This window comes from Manis pentadactyla, chromosome 14 (assembly GCF_030020395.1).
Source record: "Manis pentadactyla isolate mManPen7 chromosome 14, mManPen7.hap1, whole genome shotgun sequence".
Lineage (NCBI taxonomy): Eukaryota > Metazoa > Chordata > Mammalia > Pholidota > Manidae > Manis > Manis pentadactyla.
Window position 1 is genome coordinate 30,187,740 of NC_080032.1, and position 25,559 is coordinate 30,213,298.

A 25,559-nucleotide genomic window follows, 5' to 3' on the forward strand; every position below is an offset into this window, starting at 1 on the left:
CATTTTATTGGCGGAAGAAAATGGTATGTAGTGCAAGAAATCACAATGTAACCAGATTGCAAGGTGTTGGGTAGATTTTAACATTTGAAGAAAGAGAAACAAATGCTTCTGAAAAACAAAATCAAACCCATTATACCCCCATCAAAAAAACCCCAAACAAATCCAGATTGTTTTCATTTTGTTACTTTGCCTTTGAACAAAAATCTTAACTTTTCTTCACCACCTGATTATCAATAGTTTCTAAGGACCATATTAAAGTCAGCTCTACCAAACAGACTATCTGCAGTATACTATTACCAGGCTGATTTTCTTTTTTTGTACTGAGGCTCATGGAGAATATTTAGTATCCCTTTAAATGGTCATGATAGAAAATTGGGAAGTTCATACACATAGGAAGGGCCAAACTAAAACTTGACCTATAGCCTTGTCATTGTGGTCACTGTTAGTAGTATGTATGTTTTTTTTCTCCAAATTGTTTGTTTAGTTCCATGGGGTCTTTGTGGCCTGTGTGAGAGTAATGGGATGGCACAGAGCTTCCCTTGAAGGCCTCTGGGAAGAGGTTAGCCACCCTTGTGATTTGCCCCCTCCTCCCTTGCTGTAGGTGGTGGAATTGGCAGCCCCCAGAAGCTCTGGGAGGTCAGGAGGGAACTCTGCTGGGGAGAGGCTTTGCTTCCTAACCAGGTGGCTATGGGTGAGGGAGGAGGAGACCCTGACTCGGGGGAGGCTGCTGGCGCTGAGAGGGAGTGTGGCAGCCGAACTGGTCTGGTGGGGAGGAGGATTTCAGGGCTGGACAGTGGATCCGAAGACCAAAAGCATGTACTTCAGACTTCAGGGTGAGGTGGCCCTGCTCCTTGGGCAGTCCCTTAATGCACTCTGGGCCGCAGTTTCCCCATCCATGATTTAAGTGAGAGGTAGGCCTACATGACATCCAGGTTCTACCCAGCGGGAAAATGCTTCGGTTCTGTGTTGGTCGGTGAGGCGGAGGCCCAACAAATCTTCATGCCTTTTTGTAACTTTGTTTATTAGGGCAACCTTTAAATCTTTGTGTTTTTCAAATATAATTTTATTTTTCAAAGTCAAAAGAGTTAAAACGAGATGTTGCTAGTCCTGCTCAGGCAGGCCCCATGGGTCCTCTTTACAGGAATGTAATGGCTGCTGCCTGGCCCCTGGTTCAGGGCACCTTCTAACTGCTCTGAGAGGCCTTGGCCTGCATCTTGTCAGATTCTGGGGAAATCTGATGACCCTAAGACACATGGTCCCTTGCCCCACTGAGCCCAGAGAAGGAGTGAAACAAGATACAAGTACCACATGTGTATAAGACTGTGGGTCTCATATGGGAGGACCAGCAGCTGTAAGACTGTGGGGGCCATTATGGGAGGACCAGCAGCTGGGGCCCCAGGCCAGAGATGAACAGTTCAGAGGAGTGAGATGAACTGCCACAGTGATAGCACTGAGATCTGTCTTGGCACACAACCAAGGACTAAAGGATGTTTTGGGGGGATTAAAAGGAAATTCTAACAGGCATCTAATGTCCCCCTGGCTTTTTCCTATGTTACAAGTGCTTGTGGCAGGAGGGGCTTTGTAGATATGGTCTGAGGATTGATGTGCAGTCAGCATTTGGTCAGTGTAGCTGTTCTCATAACTGTTGTCTTGTTTGTAGAGGGGCCCAAAACGACACAGGATGCAGAGCTTCCTGAAGTTGCTGAGAGGGAGTGTGGGCACCGGCCCACCCTTGGTGGAGCTGGTGACCCTTGCAGGCACGCTGTGCCGGGACCTTCAGGATGACCTTGCCCAGGTGCAGCCATTAGTCACAGCCATGCTGGACAGCCAGCTCCACCTCTATCTCCTGGACAATGCAGATGTGGCCCTGATGTGCGCCCGCATGCTGGTCCAGCAGGAGCAGCACCAGGCTGCCTGCCAGCTGCTGAAGGTAGGACTGGTCTGCAGGAGGGGTACAGAGAGAGGTGCAGAGGCCACCACCATCCTGAAATGACAGAAATGCCCAGAAGCCAGCAAGAGCTATAAACGAAGCCAGGATGGACCACTCTCTCATTACAAGTTCTAAATAGCTTAGTAACGTGAGCCAAAATTACCCATTTACCCAACCTGTATTGCATATTGGGTCCTGGCTTGGAGATCTGGCATCCCAGTCAGTGAGACAGTTAAACAGACCCAGGATTTCAGTCCCTTAGCCACAGGTCTGCAATGGAGTACTCTGGAACCAAGAGTATCTTTGTCACTCATCTAGTGGTGCTTTGAACCATAACCCATTTGGCATCAAAACCAGACCTGCAGGGATGTGAAGCTATTTATGGTCTTTATTTATTGACTTAATGTGGCTGTGGTATATCTTCATACATAAATACTGCTATTTTGTATGGCAGGACACTGCCACAGATTATACTGGGATGGTGCTTATCATGCAGTATATTCCTGTGTTACTTCCTGAAATCTGAGAAATTCTGAATTCCAAAATGTACCTGGCTCAGAGGGTTTCCAATAGATTTGGGGATGTTTTCCCTCTTTTAACCCATAGTAGAGAGCATGTGTCATTCACACTGAGGTTAGGTTCAGGTTACTCAATTCTTCTGAGCTCTGTTTTCATTCCATCCACTGCAAGCCTTGTGGCGTCCTCCTGGCCACTCTCCCCAGGTCCTCCCCTGCCTCCTTGATCTGTTCCTGTTCACATAGCCATAAAGTTTCAAACTGCAGGTGCTATCATGGTATGTGGCTGGTGCAGGTGCCCCAGAACCTGCCTGCTCCCCACTGTCTTCTCCAGACCCTCCCTTGCTTTCTCCCCAGTGGCTATACTGGCTTCCTTGCTGTTCCTAGAACTCGTGTGATATTTCTCTGTCTCAGGACTTTTGCATGTGTCATTCCTTCAGCTCTCTGTGACTGGTGCCTTCTGACCTTTCTGGTTTCTGCTTTAAATGTCAACCCATCTAGGTAGTGTCATTATAGCCTTTTGTTCCTCCTACAGCTCCTTTCTCAGTTACTAATTAGAATCTTATTTATGTTTCAGTCTGTTTCATCTGCCGCCCCTCACTGCACTGCAAGTCCTCTGAGGGAGGAGCCACCTCAGTTTCGTTTATTACAGAATCCACAACACCCAGCAAATCACCAAGTTAAGGGGCATTCAGTTTTCAACTCCATCAGCATAAAGGGATGAAGCAAACAAGGCAATGTGCAGAGCTGTAGTAACTGCAGGGAAGGCAATCACTGATGAAGTGTGTGGATTACATCGGTGTTGAACAACTCACAGGAGAGTGATTATAAACTGTCAAGATGGTCTAGAAATGTCTCTGCAAAGGTGACACAGAGCTGAGAGTTGAAAGCCACACCAAGAAAGGGCATTTCCCGAGGCCGTGTCTTGCAGACGGGGGTTCCCATGTGGGATCCCTGATGGTTGTGCCCTAGATGGATGGCTGCATCTTGGTAGGAGACTGCAAGTCACAGCCCAGGAAAATGGGCTTTCTCAGGTGTTGTGGAGAGAAAGCACAATGATGTTGAGCACCTCCCTTGCTAAGATGGTCCTAAGAACACTGGAGTTAAAGGCCAGAACCATGCACACTGACCACAGGGGGCTGTGTTGGTAGGGTTGCCAATGCCAAACATCCTTGGCTATCTCCAAAGTGTGGTTATGTGAACAAGTCACACTAGGTCAGTAAGCTGTCACCAGGCACAGACTAGGATCAGTTCATTCCATTTAGCTCAGAATGTACCTGGTGGGAGATTGGTGCACTGGTCAGCTGGCTCAGGCCCTCGCTGCTTGGCACATCAATGAGCAGCTTCCCAGGGGTCAGGGTGGGTCACGTGGCAGTGCTCCAGGGTGGGCGAAGGCAGCCTGGTCTCAGGAGGCTTTTGTCAGCAGAGTTGCCGGGTGCCAGGAGGCAGCCAGGAGCTGGTGCAGCTCTGGCATGACATTCACTACCATCTGTTCATGAAGAAGATGGGTGTGGCTGTGCTGACCCCGGTGCAGAAGTTCCGCTGCAGGAAGAGGTAGGCTGCTGCCCTTTATTTTTGCTTTTCACCTGGGGTTCCCAAGGGATGTGTTATGTCCCAAACCACAGAAGGGCTGAGGTGCAGCAGAGGCAGGGAGATATGGCAGGAAAAGTCAGACAAAGCAGTAATAGTCCAAAGCTAACACCTTCAACATCAGCCAGTGTGCCCTACACAGAGCTGTGCCCTCCAGCCGCTCAGCTCACCATGGGGTGCATTCCTTCCTGTGCCTGGGGGCAAGGAGAGGGAGCCATCCCGGGACCCAGGCAGAGTTCTGTCTGCAGCAGGAGCCCCTACCTACCAGTGACGGCCTTGCATGGAAGAAGCCAGCATGTGGGCACCCTGACTTTACTCCCAGCCACCCCCACATCCCTCTCCTGTGGAAGATGCCCAGCACAGTCATCAGATTCTCACAGTGAGGCTCTGCAGGCCACAGCCTGGATCTCAGCTCCGTCCCGCAGAGCTGCAGGACCTTTTAAAGAGAGATGGGAGTGCTGTGAGCATTAGATAAGATATAAGTAGTACTTAGAAGATGGCATACGATAGACACTATATAGATGTTAGTAATTGCCACCGTGACATCACCGGTACTAGGAAATGGTACAACTGCCAATTATTATTACTATCATCACCATTCACGGATGAGGAAACAAAGGCACAGAAAGGCAGTGACTTGACTGGGGTTACTCAGAGAGATGCAAAGCCAGAATTGCAGTCCAGACACTAAGACTGTAGAGCCTTTGTTCTTAATCTTGGGTGTGCTCACTGGCCAGGAGGGAATATCACTTCCATCTCCTGACAGCCCAAATGGTGGGGATTCCTGAGACATGGGTGGGGCCTGGTTGATGGCCTGGTTATTGGAAGAAGAGATGGATTCCTTTTGGACCAGAGAATCTTTTTCATGGTGCCTACTAAATAGGGTGAGATGTGACCTCAAACCTGACAGTTAATCAACCTTGGGGTCTTCAGGGATGTAGTTATGTCCCTCTATATAGGTGCTGATGGCCTGCTGGAGTGCAGTTCAGCAGTCCCCCTGATTTGGGGCCCAGCCTGCCATTTCTGTGAAGATGCTCCTGGTTGCTGGACGCTGTTGGAGCTGACATTGGGAGTGGATGACAGACAGTAGACAAGGAAACCAAGTAGATCCCTTATTTCAGAGCAAGAAGCACTAGACAGACATAGTGTTAAGAACTGTGACACACTGGTTTTTTGCTGTGGGGAGGGGGCTGCAGCACATGCTTGGAGAGACCTGAGCATGGGGATGGTGGTCCCTGGCAGCATGGAACAGGGGTGGCAGTGGAGTTAACAGCAGATGGTCATTGCCAGAGCAGAGGCAAGAAGTCCTTGAAGTCTCGGATTGACTGGAGAAAGGGTGTGTCAGAACAGATCCTGAATGATTGACTGATGGGTTGGATGTATTAGAGGAGGTAAAAATAGAATAAATGCAGACTCCAGGGCTCTTGGCCCAATTGCCTGGAACATGGTGGTTTCTCACCGAAATGCACAGGATTGGGGTTGGAGGAAGGTTTGGAGAACAGGGGATCAAGCTCCACCTGGGTTGTGGGATGTATGGGATGCATTTTTGACATCTGTAGGGATTTATTCAACTGATAATTGGACATCAAGTGTTTTATAGGCAGGTGCTATTTGTTTTCATGTCACTACTTTCTTCTGGAAAAATTCAAATATACACAACAGTAAAGAGGACAGAATAACCCACCTCAGTAGCCTCACCATCCAGCTTCCAGTTATCGGCTGCTGATCAGCTTTGGCATCTCAGTGAGTGGTACTGGAAATTCTGGGAGACCCCTGTGAGAGTGTGGAGCAGAGTAAGGGCCCAGCCCACTCTGAGCCCCTCTGCCATTCAGAAGATGGACGCCTGGGACTTTGCAGTGCACAGTGGGGCGAGGAAAGGCCACCAGTGAGATGAGAGGAAGTCCGAGGGGTGTGTGGCATTTGGGAGCACATGAAGTGCATCCAGAAGGGATGTCTGTAACCGCCTCAACATTGTCCTCATCCAGGAACCCACCGCCCCCCTCCCTCTGCCCTGATGGCCTGAAGAGCCGGAACTTCCCCAGAGAAGTTCGCCAGAAGCTGCACGACTTTGCCTCGGGCGTGAGCACCAACCCCAGCAAGGCTGAGCGGGTAAGAGCAGAAGACAGTGGGGCCAGGCAAAATCCCCCGTAGCTGAACCAAAGTCCTTAGGGGACTCAACCCTTAGGCCACCCTCACCATCTCTGGAGTGCCGCTCTGCCAGGGCGCCGCCTCCCTTTGACTTCTGGGACAGGAGATAACTGGCTGGCTGCTCATGACAGTCAATCTTGAACACGTGGAGTGTTTAGTTTTCTCACGTGGGGCCATTAATACCCCACAGCGGCCATGCCGGCCTACTAGGGTGAGGAGATTCGAATCTCTGGATTCGCTGAGCTTCCAGGGTGGGAGAAGCGGACGCCCACGGCACTCAGTACCTGCCAAGGCCAGGGTGCAGGAAGGAAGGAGGCTTAGCGCCCCCGGGGTGGGGGCCCAAGCGGCAGGGTAGTTTGCCGCGGCTCTTTTCCGGCCTGCGTCCTCCACCCACGTGTCTGCTCTACCCAATAGGCAGGTTCTCCTGTGTTTGCCCACCCTCTTCTCTACCCATCCACTCAGCAGAGCTTTCCCAAGAGGAGCTTATGCTCTTTCCTATTTTGGTGCCTGTTCAATCTAGAAGGTTGCTCCACCCACCTAGTTTCGGTCCCGACGGCAGGGGTCTCGTAGGGGCCCCGCGCCCGCCTCCGTCCCATTCCAGCCCTTGGGGTCCCTGCGCCCGCCTTGGTCCCCTTCTAGTCGCTGGTGTTCCTGCGCCCGCCTCCATCTAGGTCCAGTCATTGGGGTCCCCGCGCCCACCCTATCCCGTTCAGCTCCACTGGCCTCTCACAGAGCTTCTGTGCTGTGGTCCTTGGACAGCGGAGCCTGAGGCTGACTCCTGGGGAAGGAAAGGGCCTGGCCCCGGGTATGGGTCAGCGGCCAAGGCGCTTCCCCGCCGGGCGGTAGTTCTGTGCGGCCCGATTCCTCCCCAGCTCTGGTGACCATGGCGGCCGCGAGGGAGGAGACCGGCCGGAGGACGTGCTGGGGCTGCACAGATGGAGGCAGTTAAGTGCCCCTAGGGCCTGCGTGGGCTCTCTGAGAGACAAGCCGGGCTCAGAACACCGTTTCGATGGACGCGCTGTTGGGCTGCCCCTGTGCACCCCTGCGGCTCAGGGAAGCAGGGCTAGAGGTTGTGTCGTTTTGGGGCAGGAGAACCTGGCCTCAGAGACGAGCTTGACCGCAGAGCAGGTCTACAACTGGTTTGCCAACTACCGGCGGCGCCAAAGGGCCTTTCTACAGCACTTGGAGCCAGTCCCAGAGGGCACTACAGAGGATTCCAGCACCTGGGAGAAGGGTCTGAACCCCCCGCAGCCCTCAGATCATCACCTTGGCTCTGGGTGTGTGGATAGGCCTCAGTGGTCAGGTGAGTGGCCCGAGGGTCCCAGCCTTCTTGTGGTTAGGGGCTCATTTCTGTCACCCCTTTCACTGCATCCTGTGTCTAGGGCCAGGCCTAGGTTGGGTCACTCATGTTACAGGGATAGCCCCCCTTCTTCTGCCTCTAGTTCGCTCATTTAGGACCTCACCCAGTGGGAGGAATCACTGAAGCTGAGGATCAGGTTGCCGTCAGGATGGGCTTGGGTGGAGCTGCAGTCACTGTTTTGCATTGACAGGTCCTGTGTGGACAGGTCCAAGAGTCAGTGAGATTTGGGAGGAGAGCCAAGTACTAGTATTAAAGGCAGCCTTTAATTATGGATTGCTGTTTGGACCAAAAATGGATTAAGGGAGAAACAAAGAATATTGGGATAATTCAGTGGTGACACTTATACAGCTAACAGGGTGGCTCTTCATCTGTTGGGAAGGAGGCTTGGACTCTGAGCCTCCCCTCTCATTTGGCCGGTTTTCTGCAGGAGGTGAGGAAAACAGGCCTGCACAGTCCCCAGTGACCACCCGTGGGCCTTGGGAGCCGCTGGTCCTGGCCCAGGACTTCTCTGGAGATGAGACTATGCCAACGCCACTGGCTTCCAGGTACTGCCGTCCTCACAGGCCATGGGACCATCTCCCTGTTCAGCTCCCCCTTCGTCTGTCGGAGAGACCAGGCCTAGAGTGCAAATGGGAATGCCAGGGCTGACACTGGGCCCAGGACAGTGACAGCTGAGAGCAGAGAGAGCTGTGACCCCAGGGGCAGGAGAGCCACTGGCAGAGCCCATGTCGAGAACCCCGCTTTGGCTTCCCAGATTCTGGCTTACAGCCTGACTCCATGTATATTTTAGAGAATGGGGAAAACAGGAAAACATTCAGACCTGCCTCCTTAAAGGCAAACCTCACTGTCCTGTGGTTTCTTTTTAATATTTTGTATGGTTTGTATTTCCTTCAGCTAGTAGCAGCCAGCATTTCTTGAATTTCTACTACATAGTAGGCACTGTCCAACCATTTTCCATCACCCTGTGCTCCTCCTGGGATGAGACACATACCTGATGTAAGGATAAGGGAAGTGCGGGCCCTCAGCAGGACTAGGTCTGAATGCAGGGGAGGCCTGTGTCTTGTGTAACCATCAAGCTGTGTATATTTTTTCTCTTTAGTGTTGTGACATTAGCATCTCTCATGGCACTACCTGGGCCTAGCACCTTGTGTCCAGGTGTGTGAACTTAGGCAAATTCCTGTGACCTCTCAATGCCTCACTTTTCTTACCTGTGAAATGGGAGGGACCTGTCATACAAGTTATTGCAAAGATGATGGTTGTGGGTGTTAATAAAGGTCCAGGAGCACAATCTGAGACACTGAGCATTTGTGGAGTGTAACTCTTTGAACTATTATTAACTAGTAATATTCACATAAGACCAACCATTATTTATTCACTCAATTATTAGGTTCTTTCTAATCATTTTCAGCTTTCAGTTACTGTAAAACAATGCTTCATTGAAGGTTCTTGAAAATTAACTGCTGATGTTTCTTAGGTTTCCACTGATAGTGTTTTTTAATTGTCTCTAGAACACTTGCAGCCACAGGAAGAACAGTGAAGGCAGCAGTTTTAGGAATGTGGTGGGCTCTTCACTGGCTGAGTTGAGTTGGGAACCCATTTTCCCAAACTCCCAGGCCCCACTGCCCCACCTGAGGGAGCAGCTGCCCACCAAGGGATGGTGTTTGCTCTGTTTCCCAGGTCTCTGCAGAGTGGTGAGATGTACCGGGAGGAGCCTCACCACAGTCCTGTCATCTTACCCCAAGTCTGCCCTGGCTCTAGCCTCCACTCTCTGACTGCAAGCAGTGACATGCTGGACCCATCTCTGGCTGCCCCGAAGTCATTGCTGATGTCTCTTGCAATGGCATCCTCCAGGGAAGTTTCCTTCCAGAATGAGCAGCTGGTCCACGATCATGGGATGGACATCATGATGCGTCCTGCAGATGCTACCATGTCTGTGTCCGTTGCCACCTTTGGTGAGCCCAGCTTCACAGGTGGGTCCGCTCCAGACAGACCATGAGTTTCTGCATCAGATGCTGCAGTTACCTGGGTCTTGTTTAATGGGGCACAAGTGTGGGAATGGCAAGGACTTTCTGCTTAAACTCCTGTATTTTATTAGACCCAGAACCTAGTGGTGCTAGAAAAGAAGCCCTTCCCACAACCATCCAGATAGTTCTCATTTATTTTAGTTTGCAAAATAACACATGAATATGAATAAAAAACAAGGTAGCGAAGAAAGACTTAAAATTAAATGAGACAGCCACCACCCCTGTGCTTAGTAATCCAGCTCACTTCACTTACCTGTCAACACATGCTGCAGCAGAGGAGGGTAGAGCTTCTGAGACCCACTACTTCTCCCCTCTCATTCCATGATACAAACATCATTATTTAGTTTCTTTCTTAGTTACCATGGTAGCTGTAAGTACCTTCAGGGAATTTATATTCAGATATATATTTTGTCCACCAAATAAAAAGCATCTTGTGAAATCCCGCCTTGTAAGGAGAATATGGGCATGATGAATCCATCCCATCCCCTAAATTTCTTGGTCTTCTATGGTCATACACATGTTTTCTTGGAGTTTCTAATGGCCTATCTTTCTTACATTGTCTGCTCTTACCACATCCTTGACGTCTTTCAGTGTTGCCAGTGTACCCTCTGAGGACTGGCTGCTGGGAGCTGACTTCTTCCATTTCCCATCCAAGTAAAGCCTCCCTTGGCCTGGGTGCAGCCATCACCCTGAGAGCTCCTTTAACTGCCGCCTGGGGTTTGCTCCTGGGTTTCCTGAGTTGCAGCCCTTGTTTCTTTCCTGACTCTTGTTATATTCAAGAATGTCCTCCATCAGCTTTGCAAGAAAGGGTTCCTGTGAAATAAATCTCAAGTCCTTGCATGTTCTGAAATTGTCTTTAATCTTCCCCCACAGTTGATTAATCAGTTGGCAGGCATAGGATGCTGAGTTTTATATACTTTTCCTTAGAAGACCTTCTGCCGTCTGTAGTGTCCAGCATCGTTTTTGATAGTCTGATGGGATTCTGTTTAGTCCTTTGCAGACCATCTATTTTTTCTTCTTGGAGTTTGTCTTAATTTTGGTGTTGTGAAATTTGACAATGTGCTTTTGGGGGTTTCTTAAACTCAGTCTTGCAATACTTTATTTTGACAGTTAACATGTTCTAAGAGATTTCCAAGCTCTTTTCTCTTGTCTCTGGGTTTTCCGTTCATCATACATCATGTTACTTTTTATAGATTCAATATATTGTATGTTTCTGAGTATTTTCCTTTAAAGGTTTCAAAAATGTGCTTCATTTTCTGAAGGTGGGAGTAATGAGATTGTGGATTCTGGCCTTTCCTTGATTAGAGAAGGACAAAGGGCCAGAAAGAGGAAGGGGCCTGGGCAGTCAGCCCCCTGGAGGCAGCTTTTCAGTTCCATCACTTTGGCCTTTCATTTCTTGCTGTTTTTTGTTTGCTTGTTTTCACCGCTGGAGACTCACATTTGCCTGCCATATTTGCTAGCAAGGCTGGAGTGGGGTGGTCACTGGCCAGCTTCACACTGGGATGAGAGGAGGTGGTCTCCATACCAGGTCCAGCACGTGAGGGGTGATGTTCTCTGGGGATTGGTGAGCTTCCCTGCTGATGCCTGAGCACTGTCCCCCCTCAGTACAGGGATATCATCCCTTCCCTGTACCCCAATTCTTTTCAGATGCTCTCCCACCATAGGACTGGACATGTGCTCTGAGTCTCAAGGACCACGCACCTCTCCCACCCGCCGAGTACCCCTCCCTGGACACTCCCTTTGTCCTTGGCTTATGGCATTTTACTTCTCTTTCTCTCCGAAGAAGAAGATGTAACCCATTGATCTATTATGTTTGAACCCAAATGTTCAGATTAGCATGTAAGCTTTAATGTGCCTCAGAGTATCTTTAAAGTTCTGCAGAAAAGAAGAAACAGTGGGAAGCAGAAACATACACCTAGTGGTCAGGAAGCTTCTTGATCTGAGAAGGTCTAGACAGCTGGCCAGCTGTAAGTGCTTGATCTGGCAGATGGGAGGCAGGATGGTGTGAGCCTGGCCCAGACTGCCTGTTGTTTTGGGTCTGAAATGAGGGACTCATATGCTAGCTGTACCACCTGGTAAGCTCAGGTCAGAAATGGACCTTCCTTCTCAATTCACTTTGCTCCTGAATGGCTGTCAACCCCACACTGATAAAGAGTAGAAGATACTCTGGCAGTATCCTCTGAAAAATTTATTTTTTTAAATTTTGTTATCATTAATCTACAATTACATGAAGAACATTATGTTTACTAGGCTCCCCGCTTCACCAAGTACCCCCCCCATACCCCACTACAGTCACTATCCATCAGTGTAGAATCACTACTTGTCTTCCCTGTGTTGCACAGCCCTCCCCATGCCCCCCCCACATGCTAATTATACATGCTAATCATAATACCCCCTTTCTTTTTCCCCACCCTTTTCCCTCCCTTCCCACCCATCCTCCCCAGTCCCTTTCCCTTTGGTAACTATTAGTCCATTCTTGGGTTCTGTGATTCTGCTGCTGTTTTGTTCCTTCAGTTTTTCTTTATTCTTATGCTCCACGTATGAGTGAAATCATTCAATACTTGTCTTTCTCCGCCTGACTTATTTCACTGAGCATAATACCCTCTAGCTCCATCCATGTTGTTGCAAATGGTAGGATTTGTTTTCTTCTTATGGCCAAATAATATTCCATTGTGTATATGTACCACATCTTCTTTATCCATTCATCTACTGATGGACATTTAGGTTGCTTCCATATCTTGGCTATTGTAAATAGTGCTGTGATAAACATAGGGGTGCATCTGTCTTTTTCAAACTGGGCTACTGCATTCTTAGAGTAAATTCCTAGAAGTGGAATTCCTGGGTCGAATGGCATTTTTCTATTTTGAGCATTTTGAGGAACCTCCATGGTTGAACTAATTTGCATTCCCACCAGCAGTATAGGAGGGTTCCCCTTTCTCCACAACCTCGCCAACATTTGTTGTTTGTCTTTTGGATGGCAGCCATCCTTACTGGTGTGAGGTGATATCTCATTGTGGTTTTAATTTGCATTTCTCTGATGACTAGCGATGTGGAGCATCTTTTCATGTGTCTTTTGGCCATCTGAATTTCTTCTTTGGTGAACTGTCTGTTCAGCTCCTCTGCCCATTTTTTAATTGGATTATTTGCTTTTTGTTTGTTGAGGTGCATGAGCTCTTTATATATTTTGTATGTCAACCCTTTATCGGATCTGTCATTTATGAATATATTCTCCCATACTGTAGGATACCTTTTTATTCTATTGATGATGTCCTTTGCTGTACAGAAGCTTTTCAGCTTGATATAGTCCCATTTGTTCATTTTTGCTTTTGTTTCCCTTGCCCGGGAAGATATGTTCATGAAGAAGTCACTCATGTTTATGTCCAAGAGATTTTTGCCTATGTTTTTTTCTAGAAGTTTTATAGTTTCATGACTTACATTCAGGTCTTTGATCCATTTCAAATTTACTTTTGTGTATGGGGTTAGACAGTGATCCAGTTTCATTCTCCTACATGTAGCTGTTCAGTTTTGCCAGCACCATCTGTTAAAGAGACTGTCATTTCCCCATTGTATGTCCATGGCTCCTTTATCGTATATTAATTGACCATATATGTTTGGGTTAATGTCTGGAGTCTCTAATCTGTTCCACTGGTCTGTGGCTCTGTTCTTGTGCCAGTACCAAATTGTCTTGATTACTGTGGCTTTGTAGTAGAGCTTGAAGTTGGGGAGCGAGATCCCCCCCACTTTATTCTTCCTTCTCAGGATTGCTTTGGCTATTCAGGTCTTTGGTGTTTCCAAATGAATTTTTGAACTATTTGTTCCAGTTCGTTGAAGAATGCTGTTGGTAATTTGATAGGGTTTGCATCAAATCTGTATGTTGCTTTGGGCAGGATGGCCATTTTGACAATATTAATTCTTCCTAGCCAGGAGCATGGGATGAGTTTCCATTTGCTAGTGTCCTCTTTAATTTCTCTTAAGAGTGTCTTATAGTTTTCAGGGTGTAGGTCTTTCACTTCCTTGGTTAGGCTTATTCCTAGGTATTTTATTCTTTTTGATGCAATTGTGAATGGAATTGTTTTCCTGATTTCTCTTTTTATTAGTTCATTGTTAGTGTATAGGAAAGCCACAGATTTCTGTGTGTTAATTTTGTATACTGCAACTTTGCTGTATTCCAATATTAGTTCTAGTAGTTTTGGAGTGGAGTCTTTAGTGTTTTTTATGTACAGTATAATGTCATCTGCAAATAGTGACAGCTTAACTTCTTTACCAATTTGGATTCCTTGTATTTCTTTGTCTTATCTAATTGCCGTGGCTAGGACCTCCAGTACTATGTTGAGTAACAGTGGGGAGAGTGGGCATCCCTGTCTTGTTCCCGATCTCTCCTCTGAAACATTTTAAGTAGAGAGAAGGTGCAGAGTAAGGTAGTGACACCTTGTACCTCCACAAAATTGTGATGGAACCTATGGTAAAAGGTAAAAATGAAAATGGCCCAGGGCTGGAGGCCCAGCCTTTGAGGAGCCTGTGGGCAGCTCACAGCTTCCTTACCGAGCAGCAGTGGATGTGGGGGCAGTGGAGGCCAGCATGAAGCCTGGAATGACAAAGCAGAACTTGAATCAGCAAAATTTGACTTGGCTTTTTTTTCTGGAAGGCTGAAGAGGCCGGTCCTTCCTTAGTTAGGAAGGGTGGAGCCCTTGTCTCTGTGGAGGTCTTGGCGTGCTGCTGCAAACTGTGTTTCTTCTTATTGTCGGGTTGTGCAATTTCTTTCCGTGCAGGATTTACTGACCCACCTGGCAGCAACCTGCAGAGGACATACCTGGAGTTGGGTCCAGGCTGCAGCAGTGGCCAGGCAGAACGACAGGTGGGCAGCTTCCTGGTGACACAGCCCCCATCGGAGGCTCCTGAGTTCTTCCTCCCCCAGAGGTAAACTCCACAGAGCTGCAGGGCTTAGGCAACACTTTCCATGGACCACCATCAGGGTGGTGCCTTGTTTATAGGTGTCCATCTCAGATTATGCAAATTGATTCCTGTCCTTACGGGTTTTTGGAAACTATAATGTCTCCACTGGCCTGCGTCTGTCCAGTGAAAAGAGTAGTTTTGCACTCAGCTGAAAGAACCAACTGGAAATGGCAGAGCAGACATGGGCATCCATCCTGTGGATGGTGCTCAGGCCTCACCTCTTCCCTGAGGTCACTCTGGGCCCCAGCAGCCTCTTTTTGGTATTACTTTTTTTCCCACACAAAGGCTGTCAGAGTTTCTGAGCAGTGTCAAGGTTCTGATTTTAGATAGTAAATTTTAGTTGCAAGGGGGTTTGCATGGCTGTGAACAGTGCAAGTGCTGTAGATTGTGGCCGTGTGAGCCAGGACGCTGAGGAGGCAGAGGAGGGATGGAGGAGTGTGACAGGCAGGGGGTCCTCTGGTGGACACGAGGTCTGCAACGGGCCACCACGACCAGGTCCATGGGGGTTTTGGTCTCCATAATATGGAATCTGAAGGCTGTCTCCCCACGAGGGCAGAATTACAGGGGAATGTGAGAGAGAGAGGAGCAGCTGTCCAAGTGAGAGGCTCTGCTTGCTAAAACCACCAGATGGTGAGAAATTGGAGTCCATGCTGATGGACTCAGTTTTCCACTCATGACCAGAAGCCATGATGGAGCCAACGCCACCACAGGGTGCCCTCGTGGCTTCAGACCTATCCACTGGCTACCTCGTCTGTGCACACTGATGCCTCAGCCTATCCCTGTTCTCTGATGACTTGATTCCTTCCTAAAAATAGCTTTATTGGGGTACAAATTGGCACTTGTAAACCCACAAGGGCAGATGGTACAAACGATAGTTTGCTGAGTGTGGCCAGGGTACCCACCATGAAGCCGTGAATGCTACTGCCCACCTCTGCTCCTGCCACCCCCAGGACTGTGGACATGCTTTGTTTAGCTGCATGAACGCATACAGTACATGCAAGTTTTTAAATTAAAAATTTTATTCTGGCTTCTCCCTGGGCTCCCTACTTTGAGTTTCCCCCTGTTGCTAGGTCAGAAGTGCACTCCTCTCTATTCCTGAGGCCTGTTTCTTGGTGTGGCTGGTCTGCTGGTGGGCATTTGGGATTCCCAGTTTGGGGCTTCTGTGAGCATTCCCAGATAAATGGATCAGTCTGCACACTTGCCTTTGCATCTCTGGGGTATGTGTACACCTAGGATTGGAATGGCTGGGTCACAGGGAAGGTGTGTATTTGCTTTTTAAAGGAACTGTCAGACTGTTGTCCTGAGAGGCCATACCTGTCTGCTTCCCTGCTCTCTCTGCTTCTCGCCCTGACTTGATCCTAATGGCTTCTTCTCGCCTTCACAGCCCCCAGGCCTGTCCCTTCATCTCGAACTTCTATTCCTTTGCTTTTTTGCTCACCAGCCACTTCTCTGTGAGCCTGCTCCAACATCTCCTGACCCACCCAAGCCACCTGTTGGAGGTGTTACATCGGCCCTTCTAGCAGCCTTCAGCACCTGAGGGCCCTGTGGCAGTAGACTCTTTCTGAGTAGCATCCAGGACTCGGAAGGGCTCCTGATGTGCTGAGAACTCTCAGAGCATGTTGCTTACATGGTGGACCTTGTGCCCAGTTGCCCCCTTGAGGCAGGCCCTGTCCTGACACCATCCCTTTTCCAGCCCCCCAGGACTGGCACCAGCCCCAGACACCTTCCCCGGCCCTGTGTCTGCTGTGGAGCTGAGCCAGCCCCTGCCCTCCAGCCAGGTGAGGCCTTCTAGCGAGGTGTGTGGGTTTCCCCTCCTCACTCCCGGGTCCTCCGCTTATGCCTTTGGAGTGAATAAACCAGCAAAGATGTACAAGGGCCTGGGTACCTTGAGGCGGGACATTGGGAATGGCAGCCGGGATCGCGTGTTTCAGGCTAATGTTACTGAGTCCAGAAGATGAGGTTCCCAGGGCTGGGGTCCCAGGTGCCCCAGGCAGAGAGTGACCCCGCGTGTAATGCTGTGTCTGCTTTCCAGGTTCAGTGGCCCGATGACCAGGCCTCCAGCGATGCCTTCTGGGGGGCCAGGATGCTCCTCGAGCTTTCAGGGAGCAGCCTGGGCTGAGCTGTCCCCCAGGGGCCCGGCCGCTGCTCCAGGGCAACAGTTGTGGGCGTTGGCCTTTCACCGCGAGTTACAGGCGTCCGGACTTGAAAGAGCACTTCCCCAGAGTTCCCTGGGGCTTCCACTGAGAGCACTGAGGGCACTGAGCCCCCTGCCATGTTCACATAGTTTGGTTGCCAATTCCCTGTGTTGGGGGAGCATTTAACGCTCATCCAATCAGAAGTCAAAAGTGGGTCTACTTCACTCAGGCAGTGGCAGGTTACAGAGCTGAACTCCTGGGGGTTCCTGCCAGGGAAGGCCTTTCTAGAGAGAGAAGGTGGTTCTGCTGGCCACCCTACCACGGACCCCGTGACAAGGCCAGACTTCTCTACCTGGGTAACTTTGTGAGTGAGGCATGGGCAGCGTTTGGACATGTCTGTGTCTGGGCCCTTTTCCAAAGTAACTGTAGTTAGAGTGGCCTGGGCAGGGGGCTGCAGGGTGTCCCCTGAGGTTGTCATTTATTGTGTTTTCTAAACAATGTTGTATTTCATTAAAGTTGGATGTTCTGGACTGCCCCAGCTTTATTCACATAGCCGTGTCCCAGACACCTGTCCTTGTCTGGCCTTGGCTAGTGTCTCACAACATGAGTGTGCATGGATTGGTGCAGCCGTACCCTGCTGATGGACATCCAGGTTGTCACGTTTTATAAGGACCATCACAGTGGGTATCCCTGCCCTCTGGCCTTTGTTTTTTGCTCTTCGCCTGGTTATGTTGTCGTGGGAACGAGGAACTAACCCTGGTAGTGGAAGTACTGGGCCCTGGGGACCCAGTGTGGAGTGACTCCTGGCACATCTGACTCCCTTCTGGATGGTGACTTTGACACGCAGGACTGTCACCTCCAGGTATAGGCCTTTGCTCCTTGGCTCCCCCCTTGTATTAGTCGACGTGTGTGCTAAGCAGCTTGTGTGATATGGCAGAGAGCAAAGTCAAGTTCGTGGCCTCAGTGCTCTTGGAATAGTGGGGCAAATAGAGGAATCAGTGAGCCATTATAGGTAGTTGCTGATAGGAGGGTGTGAAGCGAGGGGTGGGTGGGGACCTAGGATATGTGGAAGCCCTGGAATGGAGCTCCCAGCTTCCTGGGGAGGGGGCATCTCGTCTCGTCTGAGGCCACCTGTACTCAGCCACCACACAGCTCAAGGGCCTGCTCAGCCACACGCCCTTTACGCCCACTCTGCAGACCCAGGACCCATGGCTTCTCTGTTGCCAAAACTGCCTGTCCATGTACCAGTAATAATCTCCTTCCATTTGGGACATTCACTCCCATTATGTTCCCTAAAAATATGAATATTTGAGTTTTAAAATAATTTTCTGAAATGATCACAAACTTACATAAAGTTACAAATTGGATATAAAGTTCTATTTTTTTATCCATTTCAATATAAATTACTGGCCAGATGCCCCATTGTTCCCCCCATTTCCACATAAAATACCTGTATGTGTTCCCTTCCGGTAAGGGCTCCATAGCACAGCCACCAGTTAGGAAACCAATATTGATCCTTTACAGTTTTTTGACTGTCAGACCCCATCAAAATTTACTTATCCTGGGAATGCCCTAAACTGGGAAAGAATCCCATCCCACATCACATGCTGGCTGCATGTACTCACTGCATCTCTCAATACCCTTCATCCTAGGAACACTCCCTAGTCTTTGACTTACCTAACCTTGACACTTTTGAAAGATTACAAGCCAGTTTTCTGTAACATGTCCCTCAAAGTGGCCATGTCTGGTATTTCCTTGTAACTCAGGATATGCATTTTTGGGAGAAGGATTCCAGAAGTAACACTGAGTCCTTATTGCTTACAGGTAAGGTAGCACATGATTCTGATTGTCCCATTATTGATGGTGTTCACTTTGATCACTTGATTAGGGTGTTTTTTCCCCAATTGTCTCCACTGTAGAGTAATTCCTTTACTCAGTGTATAAGCATTTTGTGGGGTGGTGCTGTGAAATTTTGTTAAATCCTGTTTCTCATCAGATTCTGTATTAACTAACTGATTTCCCCAATCTGCTTACTTTATTCTCATAATCCATGAACACATTACTGTCTGTCTTATCTGAATTCTGGAATTTGAAGCACCATCAGCTTTCCTCCACATATATACACAGTGTACACCCAGTCACCAAGATTCACTCTTTGACTTTATTATTTCCAATCACCCTCATGGTGATAGGCTTAAATTAATTTCAGGAGCTGTTATTTCACCTACTTATATCCACATCATGCATTTTCATGTCACACTCTTCAAAGTCATCCAACCCTCATTCATCCCTGTTTTGGAGGAAGCATTTGAGAAATGCTCATCAGATCAGAAGTCAAAAGCAGGTCTGTTTCACTCAAGCAGCAGCAGATTACAGAGGTGAGCTCCTGGGGGCTCCCGACAGTGAAGGCCTTTCTAGAGAGGAGAATGTTGTGCACAAAATGTTACCATGCCCAGTGAACATGCAGGGTCAGAGTTTAGGGTTTAGTGCTTAGATTTAGAGGGTGAGGGTTAGCCCTTGGCTGCTACTGGTGTGCCAACCCTTGGATCTTCTCAGGGAACATGTGGCACTCTGGCCTCATCCCGGTCATGTAGCTCTTCATGTGGCCAGGAGAGTCTGGATGCCCATCAAGGAGGTGTCTGTGTGGGAGGTCATCCAGTCAGAGGCTAGACCCTTGGCAAACAGGCCATGTGACAGTCGGGGGCATTTTCCTCCCACCTACCCTTGGCAGACACTGGTCTCAACCCTGAAAATTCTACAGCGTTTACTTGGCCAGCTGTGTCATGCCCACTTGGGGGTAGACAGACTAAAGTGTCTGGAGCTGACTCTTGACTGAGATTGGACCTTGTGCAGAGGTCTACGCATGCAGTGGAGAGACCTTCCGTGTGGATGGAGGTGGGTGGCCCCTCCTTTCCTGCTCCACTCAGTGCTTGTGGGGAGCAACCTCCACCCTCTGCTTCCTGCCAATCACTTCCCTGCTTTCAGGCTGCCCACCACTTCCCTCCCTGCCTTCTGGCTGAATCCCAGGCCCTTCTGAGAAGAGGTGTGTTAGCCCTACAGCCTGTTCTGATCTGACACCTTAGAGAGCCAGCCCAGGCCCAGTGGACATGGTGAAATACTGTGACGAGACCAAGTGTCCCTTTCTGAGCACCTTTCCTCATTAACAGGGATAGGGGGCTGATCCAAACTGTGCATGGCTGGGGGAGGGGTTCCGAGGAGGTGTGAGGGGGTGTGGTCTGCCCATGCGTGGGCTTTCTGGGCTTGGGGGTGCTAAAGTTTTGCAGGATAAAATGGAGGCTTGTCTCTCTCTGGATGCTGAGTCTTCCCCGGGGCTCCACTGGTCCCTGTTGCCTGGGCAGAAAAAAGCACTCAGTCCCAGGCCCCCAAAGGCAAAGGCCCCTCCTGTCAGGCATCCCCTCCCCACTGTGTGCCTGTGGGGCCCCCGAGGTTTTGTGAGGAACCTCCGTGGGGCTGGATCCTGGCCAACCTGAGCAAGGAAAGACCCAGAATGTATCTTTAGTATCCAGAGAGCTGGAGGGGTGTGGACGACAGTAAGGTGAAAGCATCCTCGGCTCTAACCAAGTATAAAAATACCAGCATGCATCCACTTCCTGCCCTCTGGGGAGCCCCAGGCCAGTGTATATAATAACAATTTTTGTGGCTGGTGCAACTTCACATGGAAGCCAGACCACCTGCGTGATGAGCCACACTTGGGACACCTCGGGAAGGAAAGGCTGAGGGATGGTTTCTTAGTCTTTGTTCTGCAACAAAATAAAACTGACATAATATAAAATGAACTGTTTTAAAGTGTACAAATCAGTGACATTCAGTACATACATAAAATCATAACCATCCATATCTTTGGAGTTGCAAAAGATTTTCATCACCTAAAATGGAATACCCTCCCCATTATGCAGTCACTCCCCATTCTGCCCTGTGACCTCTGGCAACGACTAATCTACTTCCTGTTTCTAAAGATTTAGCCATTCTGAATTTTCGTATAAAGAGAGAGCTTGTGTTCACCTTTTTTCTGTTAGCATAGCACTTTCGAGGTTCATCCCCACTGCAGTATCGGTACCTCAGCCTTCTCCTGGCTGAATATTGCAGTATTTCATTTTTTGGAGATACCATATCTTGTTTATCCATCCACCCTTTCACTATTGTGAGCAGTGATGCTATGAACATTCATGTACAAGTTTCTGCTCTCAGTTCTTTTGTGTATATTCCTAGGAGTGGAATTGCTAGATCATATGTTAAATATTACAGTTTTGAACTGCCAAACAGTTTTCCACAGTGGCTGCAACATTTTATATTCCCTTTTTTAATGTATTAGCATTCCAATTTCTAAGATATGTAATTTGCAACTATTTCCCCATTCCTTAAGTCATCTTTTTAGTTTCTCAGTAGTATCTTCTTTAAAAAAATTATCAAATGTACATCACAGTGGTTCAACAGTCCCCTCCCCCAGCCTCCACTCACTCTCCTCCTCCTTGGTAACCACTAGTTACTTCTCAGTGTCTGTGAGTCTACTGTTGTTTTGTTCCTTCTGTTATGCTTTGTTTTGATATTCCACAAGTGAAATCATATGGTATTTGTCTTTCTCCACCTGTTGATAGTGTCTTTTGATGTACAAAAGTTTTAATTTTTATGAAGTCCAATTAATTTTTTTCTTAATCTGCCTGTACCTTTTGTGTTATACCCAAGAAATGATTGCTAAGTTCAGTGACAAACACATGAAAAAAATGCTCAATATCACCATCCTACAGGGAAATGGAAATCAAAAGCACAATAAGACACTTCACATCCATTAGAATGGGTGTTATATAAGCAAGTAAAAAGATACACTCAAGAATTGGGGACGATATAGAAAATTGGAATTCTAATCGTGGTTGATGGGAATGAAAAATGATAGCAATGATAGTTATGTCACAATGTGAATGTACTTATGCCACTGAACTATACACTTAAAAATGTTAAATATTATATTTTTCAATGATGTAAATAATAAAACTTTTAAAAAGAAACATTTTATGTATATTTTAAACACAAAACATCCACCTCAGAGCTGAAATAGTTCCACATGTGAATGAAGAAGATCCTTGTCTTCTAGAGAAGTAGCCTTCTTGTGGACCTGGTACTGCAGACCCCAGGCTTATTCACACACTCCCAGCCTGGTGTAACCAACCCAAGGGAGTCCACTCCTACCTGGCCCATTTGTATTATTTTATTTTCCTATCTTATTCTCTATTTAGCTCCCCTCCCCAAAAAGCATTATAAGTCACTGTTTTGTTTACCAGCATGGCAGTTTTTCCTTTTCTATAATGTCATATTGGTGGGATCATACAGTGTGGAGTCTATTTAGATTGACTTCTTTCACCAACTGAGTAAATGATATAAGATTCATCCGTGCCTTGCCGTGGCTTGATGGATCCTTCCTTTCTATTGCTCAATAGTATTCCATTGTACGGATGCATCTCACTTGGTTATTGATTCACCTGCGGGTGCACATCCTGATTCTTTGATGTATGTGGCCACAATGAAGAGAGATGCTGTGCATACTTGCATGCTGGTTGTTGCTTGGACATAAGATTTCAAAGAAGTCCAGATGGCTAGGAATGCAATTGATGGATTTATATGATGATACCATGTTTAGTTTTTGTTAGAAAAGACTGCCAAACTGTCTTCCCAAGTGGTTATACCATTATGCATTCCACCAGCAATGACTTTAAGTTCCTGTTTCAATTGCTATTTTTTCCTCTAAGATCTTACCCATTTAAATACACATACATTGTTATGTCACTGCTGTTTTAATTTGCTTTTCCCTCTTGACAAGTGATGATGAGCATTATTTTGTATGTGTTTTTGTCATCTGTGTATCTTGTTTGGTGAGGTGTGTGTTCAGGGCTCTTTCTTGGGCAGACTTCTTGTGTTCTCACATGGAGGAAAGGGACTGAGGTCTCTTACAAAGCAGACTAACCCGGGTATGAGGACTCTATCCTCATGATCTAAGCACCTCCCAAAGGCCCCACGTTCTAACGCCATCTCATTGGGTGTTAGGATTGTTAGGATTCCAAGATGTGAATTTATAGGGAACCCAGACACTCAGATCATAGTACTAACATCTAGGAAATCGATTGACTTTTACATATTGACCACCTACTTTGCCTTTTGTTATCGCTCTATTTCCCCATCAAGGCACTGGAATGGTAGCCTCTATTTCAGTTGGAATTTCTGAGCACCAAGTAGTTGGACACTGAACTTCTGCCGCGAGGGGTGAACAGTCGGCGAGGACAAAGCGCCCCCTGGCGGCCGGAAGGCCCGGGCCCGAGCTCGGCAGCTCCAAGGAGCCTGGTCTCCCCCTCAGCACAGGACCTCCTGTCCCACGGCCTCTGCGGCTCCGAGGCGTTTTCTCTAAGGATTTCATTGTGTCCCTACGTCCTGGCTTCTGCCACTGGGGACTGGCGCTGGGGCGGTTCGGAGAGCAGCAGGCGCGCCCGAGGCAGTCTCCTCACTGAGCTTTTTCGGTGCATTGTGAGCACAGTCGAGAAAGTAGATGGACACATGGAGAAGTAAGTGGGTGTAGCATTACTTAGGTTTTACATGTTATTCATATCCAAGCCAGAATTTAGTAAATATTAATTATTCTGGTTTTAATGGAAGTTAATCTTTTTTTGTTGAGAAAATCGCATTTTCATTGACAACCTATTTTTAATAGTACAATGTTTTCTAAACATTGACATCATGCATTGGAAAAAAATGCAAGTTTATGAAGCTTTGATATTAAAATCATAGTTTGTTAAATGTCAGCTAATACTCATCTGTTCACTGTAAATCCATATGGTTGTGGGTAAATTTCCAGTGGGATATTTGTAAACTCCACTGCAAGCTTTTCTGTGTTAATTGGTCTGTGTATATTTTCCTTATTTTAGGGTCCCTTTTCTCAATGTATTTTTTTTTATAGGAAATAACCCATTTCCTCTAGGTTTCCAGTTTGATTCAATGGGTTTCTATTAATTGGTTTTTAATTTCTTCTTTCTACTTTTCTCCGGAGTTGATACAATTCATGAACAAATATAAGGAAATCGTATTTATTAAGATTCCCTCCATTATATATTTTCCTGTTCCAGGATCCCATTTAGGGCGCCATATGACATTTAGTCATCCTGTCTCTTTAGGCTCTCCTTGGCTCCTTTCACAGTTTGTCAGACTTTCCTTGTTTTGATGAACTTGACAGTGTTGAGGAGGACCATCCAGATATTTTGTGTCACTGGGATTGGCTTGGTGATTTTTCATGATTAGACTGGAGTTAAGGGTTTTGAGGAAGCAAATCACAGAGGTAAAGTGCTTTCTCATAACTATCCTAAGGGAATATTCATCACTATCCTAAGGGAATATGCTCTGGAGGCAACTTATCACTGTTCATGTTTTTGATGAAAAATTCACAAAAATCACCCTGAAAATGAAGACAGATTTATTTGAGGCCCAGGCCCAGAAGATACATTCCTACTGTGGGGTAGGAGATATGTTCCAAAGAGCCCAAGTCATAAAATGGCTCTATATACTCAAAGAGATAGGCAAGAGTGACAGAATTCATAAAGATATATTTCATTTATGTAAGATGTATTATGTAAAGACAAGTCTCGGTTGGAGGGGGTGGCAGTACACTTCCTAGTAGTCACCTGGTGCAGAAGGAAATTAAGGGGAAAGGAAAACATTTTGCTATTCCTTTAACAGGAATTTGGATGCAAATTGTTTAGCCATTATCTCAATTAACAGATGGGTGTGATTTTTAGTTTGTTTTTCATGGGTGATCCTTTTGAGATTCCCAGAGTTAATGAAACCTTCAATGCTTAGGCCTTAGAAATGTTTTTGGTGGTCCCCAGTATAGTGGTCATCTTATCTTTGATTTCACAGTGTTATTTTGGTCACTGGTTGAGGTAGTCTCAGATTCCCCCTCTTATTTTTTCCCCATGTCCATTCTGTTTCTTTTGCAGGAGGGAAACAGTCTGTGGAGCTCACACCAGGAGAGGGTAGTTAGCTCCACCTCTGTGATGGATTCTGAGGGTCTACATCAATTATTTGCATTTCTTCTGCGTAGGAGATTTCTGCTCAACCCCATTCATAATAAATCAGTGTAATCACTTATTTTGATAGTTATGTTAGGCTTTGGGTGGTACTGCAGCAGTACAGTGTTTTGTAGTTCATGTCATGCCCACTGTGGCCTTGGGAAGCTCTTTGGCTCCTGGTTTTCTTCGACATATTATTGCATTATTCATAGTATTAGCCATTTCTTCACAGAGCTCTGAATCCTTTTTTTCGAGAATAGTATTAAAAACTTGCATGTAGGAGGTACATGTGCTCAGAAGATAATTCAAGGAAATATATGTAAGTCTTCCAACCTATGTATAATACACTACTGATTATAAATATTTTTATGTGGAACTTTCTGTATCCATGTTAAGCTAAAGACAAGTTTATACTGGTCTCTCTAAAAGGATCCATTATTACATGGATATCATTACTTTCTCCCCTTGCTCATATATAACCTCCCACTCCAGTAGGAAACAGTACGAAACCTATAAAGAAAATAACTTATATTTAGAAGAGTCCACTTTTTGTATAAAGTATATTGTGCCTTTACAGATTCCCTTCATTTCCAAAGTTACTTATGATGCCGTGGTTCTTGGTCACAAAGCCGAAGAATGAGCTTCACAAACACTCGTAAGAGAGCAAGGTACAGGCTTTTATTTAGAGATAAAGTGAAAGGACAGAGTTCCCGGCTCACGCCAGGAGGGGACAAGAGAGTCCAGGGTGGTGCATTGTCTAGGGGTTTTATAGGCAGTTGAGGATTTTTCAAGAACATGTAAAAAAGCTTAGGGGTGTGGACTTATTAAGTGGTCCCAG

General features: G+C 47.2%; 1 protein-coding gene across 1 annotated transcript; it reads left to right on the top strand.

Moving 5' to 3' along the window:
* Positions 1 to 710: 710 nt before the first annotated feature.
* Positions 711 to 17,179, top strand: ANHX (anomalous homeobox). The gene is made up of 9 exons (XM_057491879.1): positions 711 to 1,930; positions 3,872 to 3,999; positions 6,021 to 6,144; positions 7,273 to 7,486; positions 7,971 to 8,088; positions 9,221 to 9,513; positions 14,337 to 14,484; positions 16,214 to 16,298; positions 16,553 to 17,179. The coding sequence occupies exons 1-9, from the start codon at positions 1,682 to 1,684 to the stop codon at positions 16,637 to 16,639; spliced, it is 1,446 nt and encodes a 481-aa protein (XP_057347862.1). The 5' UTR covers positions 711 to 1,681; the 3' UTR covers positions 16,640 to 17,179.
* The last annotated feature ends 8,380 nt before the right edge of the window (positions 17,180 to 25,559 follow it).